The sequence below is a fragment of the Nipponia nippon genome, unplaced genomic scaffold (assembly GCF_047370975.1).
Source record: "Nipponia nippon isolate SJK-2023a ecotype South Korea unplaced genomic scaffold, ASM4737097v1 scaffold_10, whole genome shotgun sequence".
Lineage (NCBI taxonomy): Eukaryota > Metazoa > Chordata > Aves > Pelecaniformes > Threskiornithidae > Nipponia > Nipponia nippon.
In genome coordinates, this window is record NW_028262291.1 from 29,923,797 (window position 1) to 29,937,520 (window position 13,724).

Below are 13,724 nucleotides of genomic sequence, written 5' to 3' on the forward strand. Positions count from 1 at the left end.
TGGATGTGGGCAGCACAGATAATACGGCTCTCTGAATATTGGGAAGCTCAATGAAGCAAAACTTGGACTTTTTTAATACAACCACTTCTAGTGACAGCCTATGCCCAGCACCCTGAGATCACACTGCCCAGAAACTGCTAGGTTAGACTAAAACCTGCTATGTCTCAAGCAAAATTCATGTGTCATTTTCACACGATTCTGGTAGACATCATAAGGAATATCTCAGCAGTCTGTTTGTAGCCCTGCTGACAGTCATCTCACAATACATTGGTGGTTTGGGCATATTTGGTTCAGACTGCAAGGAGATAGGTAAAAAAAGCAGAGGAAAAAAATGTAGCTCTAAACATTTTGTAGAATCATAAATATGAGGCTGCTGAGGTCCCTGGTAGAGGTAATTAGGGTGTCCTTTTAAGCAAAAAGATTGACCTAACAGGGAGGACGGATGTTGGCAGCTCCAAGAGGTTGGGTTAACCTGAGGCTGAGTTGAAGGATGAGAGGCTGATGTGGGGTGCTCTGTTTCCTCTGCACCTCTGCATGAGGCAATCCTGCGTGGTTGGCATCACAAGGCCTCCTTGTATGTACTAGATTGTCCGCTTGCTCTAGCTGGCAGATACGCTCTTGTCACCACTAATCGAGGTCTGATCATGGATTTTGAAAGGTGTTCCAGGTGTGTGGCTTGTCTGAGAGCCAGACTTACAGGGTTTGGGAAGGGATGTGCACCCAGGGGCATGCTGCCCAGGAATGACTGCCTGCAGGGGCAGGATGAAGGGGAAGGTAACGATTCCTGCCGGCCCTGCTGAGGGATTTACAGATCTGAGCTTTAGCAGGAGGGGGAAGGAGGAACAGCTGGGAAAGCTGACCAGGAACGGCTCTTTCAAGCTGGGGGGGGTGCAATCTTTCCTGGAGGCTATTTTTAACGGTGGGTTCTGCCAAGTAGATCAGTCCCCTCCGACACCATATGTTTTGTGTTCCAGATTCAGCTCACTGTGGTGGCTTTTGTCATTCTCTGCAGGGGTAAAGCGCTGTCTCTCAGAGATGGAGGAAGGCAAAGTAAATCTGGACAGCAACTGCTCACCTTATTACCTCATTAGGCTAATCTACTCCTCTGAAAATTTTGACAAACTCGTGAACCTGAGCAAATACAACATCCTCAATAACAAAGACCTGCTCCTCCAGGCAATCCGGAGTGCCGTAGAACGGAGGAGAAGCAGCAGGACTGGGAATCTCCCCAGCCACTCTGGAGCTGGATACCCCTAGGCTGGGTTCTTGCACTGTTCCCTACTGAAGGCTACGACAGTCACATTACAATGCATCACAGTCATATTACAACACATCACAGTGTTCATTATTTGCAGGAAACTGAGGAAACCTGTACATTTCTCATCTTGCCTTGTTCAAGTTCCTAGCTTTCAAAAGGGTTTACTTAATTGCCTTCCCCCAAGTTTTCAGACCATGAGAGCCTCACGCTGTGGTCTTACTTGTTAAGGAATTAGGGTCCTGGTTAGCAGAGACCTTCCAGGATCTCCCCAATGTTACAGAATATGGTGGTGGTGATAGTGATAGTTCTTCATATGTGCCTGTCCCCTCATTACTGAGCCCATTGTCGGTGACTTTTCAATGCTTCGTTACAAACCAAGTCCTGGCTATTTGCATTCAGTAATGTCCAGATTTTCAGATAGGTTGAGCTACTAGAATTTGCACTGAATTAGTGGGCTCAGCTTTGAAGTCAGGCCAAAGAGTCATATATGTCTGTGAACAACGGCCAAACTGCAACGTGGACAATTGCATTCTGTCTGGCCAATTCCCCTTGCTGATTTAGAAATTATTCCTTTTTTCCATTCCCCTGCAAGAGTTTGGCACAGAAACGCTGCTCCAGACTGCCACGAGGGGGGCAGTTACATTTCAAGGAGGGAGGACATTAGCTGCAGAGAGCGAGTACGGTTCTTTTGAGCATTGGCTGGAGGAAAAATTCTGCATAGGGCATGAATGATTATATTGATTTATACGGGTAGTGCCTATATGCATTAAAATGTTAAGAGCCTGAAACAAGCTTTTGATACCAGAAACTGGAGGGGAATAATTACCATAGACTTAAGTACATTTAATTTAATAATCACAACGGAGACATAAGCTGAATGTAGGATAACATAACTAACAGAGTGCATAGCCATTGTATTTTCACACCCAGAAGATTTTTTCCCTTTACAGTCTTCTATCCCTAACATCATAGGCAAGGTATTTTTAATAGGTGCTACACTAAAATAGAGCACAAATAAAAAAAAAGAAATTCTTTATCACACCTCTTTGCTGGAGGAAAATATTTGGAAAAATGACACCTGGTTTTCATTTGCTTTGGAGTGCAGTGAGAGACTTTGCCTTGAACTAGGAGCTTGGAACATCTTTACAGCCCTCCACTATATTAAGAAAGATGGTAGGGAAGGATGGTGAGCAATATGAAACAGAGCTCCACAGAAGTCAGAGAAGTTTCCAGACTTCCTAGCACTGAAGGATTTGGACCTGCTTCTGGCTTATTTAATCCAAACACAGCATATTCATTGGGACCTCCATGGAAAAGCTTATACATTTCTTCTGTGTTGGAAATTTACTTGATATCTAGAATTAGTTTTACTTGAAATCCAAAATTAGACAAAGAAAAAGAAACAGGGATCTGCCTTTTTGGTATATGCAGGCAGTATTCAAGCTCAGAGGGAGAGCATTTACAAAAGGCTTCATTGCCTGAAACCTCCATCTACTAAATGCTTCTGCTGCTGCAAGCAATGAATAAGCCTCAGCAATATTCCTTGTACAACGCTTATTTACTGAGCTAAGGAACGCCATGCGAAACCTGAGGAGTCTTAACAGCTGGAATGCAACTGTACAACTGAATTCAGACCATGAGCAGCTAAGAACTAATTGGATACCGGCTGCAAGAAAGAAAGAAAGAGACATTTTGAGTTGAAAGGTGAGATGGCATCAGGGGGCTATCTCAGAAGCGAGAGTCCTACCAGCAGGATCCGTTACCTTCACGTAGGAGAGCAGCACGTCCTGGCACAATACGCCGTGATGCAGGTGTATGCGCATACAAGCACATGCGGCTGTGTGCATGCCCATGCACTGGGTGTGCACTGTTTTCGTGCTCCTCTGGCTGGTCCTGTAAAGAAACCCCTTCCTATAACCCGCTTGCACAGAACAAAAACCGATTCCAGCATGATTGCGAAGAGGCTGCGTGCTCCCATGTCCTGTGGTCTGATACACCCTGATTCACCCGGGCTCCAGCACTTGGCCCCACAGCTGGTCAGCGTTTGACCCCCTGCTCGCCTCGGCCGGGCAGTGGGAGCGGAAAGGATGGACAAGGAGTGAGTGATGCCATTGCGCTGCCCGTCTCCATGCCCTCACTGCGTTGGTGCACTTGGGGCGTCAAATTATTGCTTGCGTCTTCCAGCATTATGCTATAACACAGGAGGTGCAAAGGGCTGAGCTGGAGGAGAAGGCTGGGGGCTGAACAGCTTGTGGGGAGTCCCAGTAATAGCAGCCGATAGCGGCTTTTCTGCTGCAGTGGTTAAAGGACTTGGTTCAGTCAAGGACACTGGTGTTCTCCACAACAGACTGGGATTTCTCTTGACACTAAACCAATATCTAACTGAAGCTGGAAGACTTGGCCTTCAGGAACGGAGATTCCGGGCAGCCCCTGCTGAGATAAGCAGATTTGTCAGGAAGAAGACCACCACCGATGTTGTACAATTGCCTTTCATTTACGTATCATCCATATTATAAATAAGAACACTGTTTTACCTCATCTACCTAATTTTTATGCTCTGCTGCTGCAAAAAGATATCCCTGTTTTGTTCATGGGCTACAGTGAGTGATCCGTAACCCTCGTGAACCTTGGCAGCACGTGCCTCAGCCGTGCTGAGAAAATCGGGTCTCTAGGTGCTCCACAGACTGGTAACTGGGGCGTGTTTGGTGCATTCATAGTGCTGCTAATGCAAACAGAAATGCCCAATAAAATGTGAAAAAGCCAAAAAAGCCACAGGTAGCCTCAAAACCCCACAGTCAGTGGAGAATAACTTTTCTGAGGGACTGTTAAACCCTGTTGTAGAGTGAGGGCAGTAGCTGTGAGTAGGGAAGGTGGTGTGACTCTCCCTTGGCCTGGAGAACTGTCACCCAAGGTTGTGCCAACACTTAAAGTAGGGCTGGGGACTGCTGTTTGATCTTGCAGCCCAGAGGCACAGGCAAGCCTGTGCCCCTTGATCTCCTTGGGGCCCCATGTGGTACCCCTGTAGCCTTAAATGATAATCGTTTTTTTAAAATATATTTTTGCATTTCAGAGCCTGAAATTATGTGAGGGCTGTATCATTGCCCATCAGAGTGTGTTTTTTTTTTTTTTTGTTTTGGTTGTTTTTTTGTTTTCGTAGCATGACATTGAGGGAGTATGTTGCTGGTCTGACAGTGTGGCAGGAGGAGCTGGAGTGCATTTGGGAGGGCCAGGGCTGCTGGAGGACTCTGCAGGGTGGTGGGACCCACATCTAGCACAGTCTTATCCAGGCACCTTGTTGGGAAGTGGTGGCTGGCACATGCTGTCCCCCAAAGCACACGTGGGCTCTGGTTCAGAGCATGCTAATTTGCACAGCCTGAAACCCACAAAACTATAGAGGATAGTTGCAGTGGCGTACGGCTGATCGGTGATCTGCACTCAGGTCTGTTCCTTGGTCCTTGTTTCCTTTAGGGTGTACATGGAGTCTAGGGGAGTGGACCACTGAAATGTCGTGTGTTTGTTTCCCAAAGGTTGTGTGTTTGTTCCTTGTCCCCAGTCTTGCCTGGCCTTGTGGCACATGCTGCTGAATGGCTGTTGGAGTGTGCATGAAAACCCAAGCAGGCGCTGCGAGGAGAAAGCTGTTTCTCCTCTGCCTCTCACTGTAAAAAGGCACGTGTGAAAAGGCACATGGCATGCTTACAAACCGGGCCTTGCTGTTCTGGCATTATATTTGCTTAACCACTGAAGATGAATGCATGCGTGGAAAAAAAACCTCATCCGAAATGAACCCCAGATCACTGCTCCCAGATGAACATTTTGCTGGAAAACCCCCACAAATACAGAGCTTGCAATCTGCTGCCAAACACAAAGGAAACAAAAGTTTGTTCTTATAACTGTTAGCTACTCTTTATAGAAATTGCTTGCTTGTGTCTTTTAACCGTTTAATAATATATTAATTAAAAATAAAATATTGCAACAGAGGACCAGACCCATGAAAGTCTTTATGCGCTTAAACACAGGACAAAACATTTCCCAGTTGTATTAGCAGTACTTACGCTAGATGCCCACTGAGCACTTTGGAAGGCATTGCCTGGTTTCAAGATCAGGTAGAAAAATCAGAGAGAAGGTGTTCTGCTTTACAAAGGCATTGAGAGCCTGGAAAAAGGTGGAACAAAATCTACCTCCTGTGGTAAAACCCTCTTCAGTGGAATGGCACAAGGCAGGGTAGAAAGGCAGCTGTACTGAGCCACAGCCAAGGCACAGCTTTATTTTGCCTCTTGGTAATTTAAAGGTGTACAGAAATCTGTCTTTCACTGAACATGAAATTAAATGGTGAGTTTAAAATACCTAAGCTTAAAAAAAAAAAAAAAAAGTTTTAATTATTTTGTAAAAGCAGTTAAAAATGATCAACAATAAAGGAAAACAGACCAGTTTCCCATTACTTTCATTTGCTGTATTTTTTGTGACAGCAGCGGCTCCAGCGGAGGTACAGCAGATGAGAGAGCTGGACTAGCCAAAAAAATATAATGATCAGATCACCTTGTTGGATGCAAGTGACTGATCTGAATCAGTCTGAACAGAAATTTAAACTCTGGATATTGCATGTACCCATAAAGTATTGACATAAACTTGGTGTTATGCACTCTCCTTCCCTCCCACTGGAAAATTAGTCAATGCAGTGAAGACTGCAAGCAAAGAGCAAGAGTCATGCTTCAGACTGGCTAAAAAGGGACTGAGGCTGAAGTCCTTGTCAGAGGAGTTCAGGACTTGAAGCTTTAGCTTCCACCTGTCAGGGAAAAGTCCCCAGCCACTACAGTGTCTTGGGTGAAAAAAAAAAAAAAACACCCAACATTTCTCCCCAGCTTCATGCTAGGTAACTTTTCTTTGGCTCAGAAACAGGGATAAGTAGGGGAAAAAAAAGATATTCTTCCTCACGATAGTACCATACCTTAACAAGTGGAGCCTAAAATCCAAATGCTTTCACCATTAGATAGGTATTTAAGCAAAAAAGGGCTAAACAGCCCCCATCCCCCCATGCTGGAGGGTTTATCTGATCACTCCTTCGTTAGCCTCAGGAGCCAGGGCTAAGTCTGGCATGGCAGGACTCGAGGCTGTGTCTCAGGTGAACAGTCCCGTCGGCATGTTATTTTGAGGTGCACCAGGAGTCTCTTTCTTTCCCTTTTTGATCTGCTCTGCTTCATCCTGACTGGTGACAAAGGCAAATTCAGAATCAGAGCTGAAACTTGCTCTCTGCGAGCCCATTGCAGGGGGTGGACCGCCAGACATGAGAGTGTTTGGTCTCTGGACAAAAATGCATGCCAGCTTTAATTGCTTGCCTGCCATATTATTATATCTCTTAGGCATAAGGATTTGAAGTACATGAAGTTGAAAATTCCAGCTGAATCCTCTTGCATATCCAGGCCGAGGCACAGTAAAGGACAACACAAAGCCAACAGCAGCCCTGTGCTGAATGCTTTTCTTCCAGGCTTGGACCTCTCCCTGGAAGAGCACTGGCAGTTGCACCTCTGCTCGTGGGGAGGAGCTACATTTCTAAAACCACACTAATTACTAAGTTTTCCTCTCTTGAAGAGAAAGGAGGCTGTCCACAGCTGCTAAAACTGCCCAGGTATAGCATGCTGGTAATGCACCATTCAGATAGGACCTCTTAAGAGAAAAATGACCTTGAGCAGCCCTGGTGTATAGACAAAGCGGTTTTGTGTTGGCAAAAGGGAAGGAAAGAATAACATCCATTTCAGGTCAAAAGCTCCAGTTCCCAAAACAACCAACCCTGCCTAACCTGCAGTGTACAAAAAAAAAAATCCTACTAAATTGTCCCTGTCAGCATTTTTAATTGGTTTGGATGCTGTGCTGCGCAGTGACTAACGCTGGTAACGTGCCCCAGGACTGAACCGTGCCAGGTGGAGGCCTCCAGGGACACACATGGGCTGAGCCTGGGCAGGAATTAGGGCATCGGGGTGGTCAGCAGAGCTCGCTGCTCTGCTTGCAGATCTTGCCTTGGGAAGTAGGAAAGCTTAAGGCATTTAAAGGTATTCTGGGGAAAAACATGATATTCATAAACTTTGAATTATATTAGACAGATAGGGTTTTGTTTTGGGTTATGGGGGGGGGGGAACTTGCTTGCTTGGCATCTTCATGAGTTTCTTCATTTCACTTGCTCAGAGTCCTTGGAAGAACAAAATCTGCGTCTCCTGGCTTTCACCCTCCCAGAACAACAGTTAGCATAAATTTTCTTTTTGTGGGAACCCAGGACTGGAGCAGTTGCATGTATGTAGCCTGGATTTCCCTTCTGGAAATGTGTAATAAACATTTAACTCATTGCACCTCTACAATGCCCCATATTTAAGGACGCAAGGGTTTTTGTAAAGCCTTAGAACAATTTACTCTTCAGCACCATAGGAGAGAGGAAGTAGGTGAGAGTCCTCCCTCCCAGCAATGGCACGCAACTCCGGATTATAGTCCTGCTGTGGATGAGTTTGGGTGTCATCCTATGTGACCAGGTCTCTTAATGCTAATGCCAATATATTCTATTCAGGCAGCAAGATACCTTGCACAAGAATTTTAGCCTTCTGCTTCAAGCATTCATAACTAATTAATTGATACGAGTACTACAAGTAGCATAAAACTGTAACTGTATGTAATGATAAACTTCTGACCAGTGTATATTGCAGTGCAACAAATCCAGGCAGAACCTTAAAAGAGCCATGGGCATATGCAAGCAGCAGTTTTAATAATGGTAATGACATTGTTAACAGAAAATACAATCCATATTCATGGGATATAAACCAGTTCCTGAAGGTAGGAGAGTTATTTGCAGGAGGGAGAAGGAGAGAATTAAGTATCCAAGCACAGAGCACAATCAGGTTAAGACTGGAAAGCCAAACTGGTCTCAGTGCCTGAGATATAAAACTATGTGACATTGCTTCAGTTTGTTCCTAGCTGATTCCTGGCAGCCAGCGCTGTCAGAAGATATATGTCAAAATAAGTCTGGTAATTTCATCTTTGAGTGCACTATCCCCTTCTTGCTGATGCATCTCGAGGGAAGTCCTGCTGCTGCTGCTGCTGCTGCACAGCACAGCGTGTATCTCCTCTCAGCCTCCTTGGGGTTTCTGCTGGGAAAGCTTCTCTGGGATAAACAATGTTGAAATATCTCACGTGCATCCCAGCTTAAGAGCCACACTTTCAGCAGTTACTGTTGGCAGTTATGAGAGTCTTATTGAGCAACGGCAGCTTATGCCTTTGCGGGAAGCAATGGCTTGAGCCACTTAAGCTGCCTCCTCAGTGCACCGCGCAGTGCCAGGACTTAGCTGTGCAGGTAAGGACACGGGACTCGAAATGTAGGTGTATGGGGATGAGGAAACAAGAGCTGTGCGGAGGCGGATGGAGTCCTCATTTGGGACTACATGGCACATGAGGCTTCTGCTTTGGGAAACCAGACTTGGTAAAAGCACGAGGACTGGGCAATCCAGCTGGTGAGATCAGCCGGCCACTACATCTCTCCTATTAGGAAAATCATGGAGAGACCTACATTACAATCGAAAATGCCTTAAGGCATCGCCCCTATAATTGCTAGTGAGCCCCGTCTTACCTGTGGGTGTGGATGCCTGGAACCCCAAACCCCACTCATTCTTCAATTAACGTTTGCAATAATGCAATAAATGCTTACTTATACTAATGACAGGCTTCCATCTCATGAGCTACTTTTTTCAAGCCCTCCCTCTCCCACCCCTCTGGCAAATAGCAAAAGAGATGTTTTACCTCTTTATTTGCCCATTATGGTGGTAGATGCAACCCCTCTGAAACAACTGCAGAAACTACCTTTGAAAATTGACTATTTGTAGCTTAGCAAAAATAATTCTGCAAATGTGACTTTTTCTTAGTAAAGGGCTTTTTAATCACCAAAATTACAGCCCACCCTGATCTGATGATCATTTCCATTATTTTTTTTTTATTGTCGAAAATGGTTTACAGCGGAATAGCATAAAATGCACTGATACATTGGCAGGTGCAGAAAGACAAGCTTACACTCACTAATTTAATTCCGTGGCATTTTGCATTTCTAATGTGTGAATCACTTTTGAAAGGTTGAATGTCTTCCCTGTAAGAATCTGGCGAACCCTGAAAAGTTCATTTTATTAGGAAATAAATGCTCTCTTATTTGCTTTTTTTCCCGGGAGTGACGCTCAGGTGGCTGCCAAGGGATTTTTTTGTCGGATACAGTGAGGTTACTGCTTACGTTCGATAGCTGTGACTTCGCAGAGTGCCATTCAGAGCACTACAAAAAAAATCTGTTACGCTGAAGCTGCCTTAACTGCACAGCCAATTCAATGGGTCCTTTATATCAGCACCTCAAGGCAAAAATAGAGCATGAAAACATCATAAGATGAGACAAAGCATTAAGGGGAATTATCTTTCATCTGTGGAGACTGGGGATCAGCTTGCAGTTAGTCTGATCTCATCTAAGACCACAGTAATGCAATTTGGCATGACTGACGATCCCTGGGAGTGAGGTACACACCTGACAGCATCTAATTCCTCTCATTTGTCAGTATCCAGCTCAAACAATTTAAAGACTGAAGTGTTTCACAGGCCTGCAGCTCTGGTCATCTGGATTGTTACAGTTCCATTTCTGAAAATGGTGACAACCCTTTTCTGCAAATTGCTTCCGTTGTGATTAGATGATCATTCGTCTCTCTTGGTATATACTTTTGACTTGCCATCTAGTTTCCAGCGCAACAAAGTGCAAAGTGTTGTGAAAGGAATGAGGCCATTTTATCCAGAAAAATCCCTGTAGTTCATGGTCTTATTTCACAGTAAAAAAAATTTTTAAAGACATTTTTTTTGTTTCATTTGTTTCTCCACCAGTCTATCAGGCTCTATAACTTCTTTAACTGGGGTCAGCGACCTAGTGTAGGGCCTCATCTTTACACTGAGGTCCTCAGTCTTAGCCACTGAGAAGGAACTCGCAACAGCAACAGCATCGCTGTTGGGATGGCGAGTTTGGAACATGGGTGTCTCCTCACGCAAGTACACATGTGTGCATGTGTGTGTGTATGTGCATATGTCTGTCCATCAAGACAGTTCTGTCTAGTCCCCTGTAGGAAGAGATTAAGTTCAACATACCTATACACTTAGTCCAGCAATTTCATAGCATTATTGCCCAAGTTTTCATTCTAATTTGATCTGATTCTCTGCTCTGTCTGCCACTAGGGAGACAAATGGAGGAGAAAACCTAGTGATGGACAATATGGAAAAGGCTGAAGCAGTACTCTCTCAGTTTCTTCTCAGTACTCATAGGCAAAGCCTGGTCCCAGGCCTCTGTGTGTACCAGCATGGTTAGGGAAGGAGTTGGGAGGTCCAACACTGGGGAAGTGACAGATCAGGGTCTGCTTAAAGAAGTTAGATGTTCAGTAAAGTGCTGCACTAGCAGGCTGTGTGACTCTGAGACTGCTGCTCTGTTACCTATGAAGCATTATGGTGGCTGGAGGACGTCTCTCATGATGGGATACAATCTGATGTAAAGGCAAGAAAGGATCTCGTAAACTATATAGGAGGCCAATCAGCCTCACTGCAGCCACTGGTGAGATCATGCAGCAAGTCCTCCTGGACTTTATCTCAAGCACATGAAGGAAAAAGAGGCAATCAGGAACATTCAGCACAGATTTACTAAGGGGACATCAGGCTCTGACCATGTCATTGGCCTTCATGGTGAAATGTCCGGGTATGTGGTCATGGGGAAAAAAGTAGATGTAATATTCTTCAGCTTTAGTAAGGCTTGTCCCTTGTCTCTAAGAGCATTCTCATCTAGAAGTTGTGGAAGTCTTGCTGGATAAACAGACTGTTAGATGGCTTGAAAACTGGCTGAGCTGCCTTCTACAATGGCAACAATTAATGGCTTGACTTCTAGACATTGGCTGGTGACAAATGGAGTATCCTGGTGTAAATACTGTGACTAATATTGTTCTACGACTTTGTCAGTGAGCTGTACAGTGAGGCAGAGCACATCCTCCATACATTTTGGGACAATACTAAAAAAAATCAGGGAGTGGCTGACATGACAAATAACAGATCTTCATTCCAGAAGGACTTTGAGAAAACTTGAGGTTTGGACTAACAGAAATCTCATGAAGTTGAACAAGGAAAAGCGCAAAACTCAGCACCCGGTGCAGAATATGCCCCTTTGTCAGCACAGACTGAGCAGCAACTGCCTGAGTAGCAGCTCTGCTGAAAACGTCTGGCAGTTACAGTGGATGCCATGGTCAGTATGAGTAAGCACTGCAAATAAATCAAACCGCATAATGAGCTATGTCAGGGGTGTAACCCCTTTAGTCAGGAGTGATGAGAACATACAGGTAATATGCTGAACAGTCTGGGGATGCCCAGTTCAAGGGGGAAGCAGAGAGACTGAAGTGGGTGTAATGGAGGGCTACCAATATGATCAGGGGTTTGAGGGCACACAGCCGATGAAGGGAGACTGGTAGAGTTGCACTTGCTTAGTCTGGCAAAAGAGAAGGCAATATGACAGCACCTGGCCTGCTGAAGTGCAGGTACAAAGCTGATGGGTCCATGCTCTTCTTGGCAATGGTATATGACATAGCAGGGGACAACAGGCACAAGTCCTGGCTTGGAAGGTTCACACGAAACTTTGGGAAAAAAATCACTCAGAGTAGAGCAGCACTAAAAAGGTCACCCAGAGAGACTGTAGAATTGCCATCCTCAGAGGGTTTTTAAGGCTTGTCTAGACAAAACTGTACCTGATCTGATCTAGTGTTGATGATTATTTGGCTTTGAGTAAGACACTGAATTACAGACCTCCAGAGGTCCCGTCCCACCAACACTTCTGTGTTTAGCCCAAGGAGTGGTATCTTTTCAAAGTAAGCATTATACTACTTGCTAAAAAGAACAGACTGCTACTGATGTGGTCACCTGTCTTTATGGCACTGCTGCTGCTGCTGCATCATGCTGGGACTTTGCTGCGTGCACTGTGGAGATAAAAATTTGGTAACTTGTGTGCACTTGACACCCTGTTCAGCTATAGGAATTTAAGAAGCGTGAAAAAGGCCAATAGCGTTAATGAGAACAAGATGAGACTTCATACAGATAACGTACTATTAGACATGTTTTTTTCCCCTTTACCTGCATTTTCCCAAAAGGCTATCTTACATACTTCCTATGCAATCCGGCTTCCCAATAGGCTGGTTAATCAACCTAGTTTTTGGTCTTTCTGAGAGCAATGGCCTGGGGACTAGACTTCCTCCTTGCTATCCTGCTTTTCCTCTCCTTTTACACTGAAAGACTGATTGTTCGTGCATTATTTTAGTTTCAGATTCCATTAAAAATCAGTAACTCTGCAGGACTTTTTTTCCTGGTAACCTCATCCAGAAAGAGTTGGCAAATAGTTAGGGAATTGTTGGTTAATGTGTTGTAAAAATGAAAGATTGTGGAGACTATGAAACACTGCAGGAATTATACAACAAACATTCCCTTTGAGACTTCTCCTGTGGTGTACAGACTGCCCAACCCTCTTAAATTGTATCTGTTGATATCTGCAAAGCTACTTGCAGGTGGCTGCTCTTCACTCACAGCTTGCACCTTGAGCTCTGCTCAGTGCTTCCCATTTCTGTCTCACAGAGTCACTTCACTTGAGCTGTCTGGCTTGAAGGTCCCTCTGCTCTCCCATTAGGTAACTCGGAGTAGATATCACTTAGGTGATATGATGAATGACAGTCTATACACAAAAGTATACCAGATGCAGCCCTGTTTAATTATAGTTAATGGCTTTACTAGATTTAATACATAATTAAAATAAGTTCCAAGGATAGTGATTAACTTAAAACACATCAATACATTTCCAGAGGGCTGGGTTAAGATATTATGGTGAAGGGTCTGGTATTCATTGAGGCAAATGTCATTTTTCTCTTCCTGCTTCTAGTGGAGATGGAAGCAGTTTTGTTTTATTACCACTTTGTTCTAGGCTCAGGGTGGTGATGGAGGCTCGTGTCACTGCAGTCCCATCTTCCTTAAACTCTCTGGGAAATTCTGCAGACTCTCTCTCTGGTTTGATTTTGAAGGAAGGTGTTCTCCTATCAACGACATGCATCACCAGAAAATCAGGTACAATCTAGAGGAGTTTAAGTAACTGTGTGTATGTAAGAACTTGTTAGGCATCTAGCTCAGCAGCAAAAATCTACCAGGCAGAGGGACTAGGATTTCACATCATAGTCTGTAAGATTTTTCAGACTCCAAATGCAACAAAAATTGATTTACACTACAGGCCAAATTTCCTAATTTGGCTGCAACTGTGTTTTACATGCCTGTGTTTGGATTCTCAAAACAGCCTTTGAGGAAAGTATTCGAACAGTGCAACTTTAGACAACTGGTTTGGCTCCTTAAATTAGGAGGCTGGTCCTTTCAGACCCTGCTGGAGCGAATGTTCAGAGGAAAATCCAAA

General features: G+C 44.5%; 2 protein-coding genes across 3 annotated transcripts in view; one reads left to right on the forward strand and one right to left on the reverse strand.

Annotated features, from left to right (window-relative positions):
• LOC104020445 (acyl-coenzyme A thioesterase 1) overlaps positions 1-13,724 on the forward strand; it is a 126,243-nt gene that overhangs the window by 64,161 nt on the left and 48,358 nt on the right. The window contains exon 20 of one of the 2 annotated variants that reach the window (XM_087746291.1): positions 1,013-5,225. The exons of the other annotated variant lie outside the window; for it this stretch is intronic. Within the exon in view, the coding sequence (XP_087602417.1) occupies positions 1,013-1,257 (245 nt within the window). The 3' untranslated portion in view covers positions 1,258-5,225. Of the gene's footprint in view, positions 1-1,012; positions 5,226-13,724 lie in introns of those variants that run through there. 2 annotated transcript variants of the gene reach the window in all.
• Positions 9,078-13,724, reverse strand: part of SPTBN5 (spectrin beta, non-erythrocytic 5) — a 108,270-nt gene continuing 103,623 nt past the window's right edge. Inside the window, exon 70 of the mRNA XM_009473764.2 lies at positions 9,078-13,356. Coding sequence (XP_009472039.2) covers positions 13,182-13,356 — 175 coding nt within the window. The 3' untranslated portion in view covers positions 9,078-13,181. The remainder of the gene's footprint in view (positions 13,357-13,724) is intronic.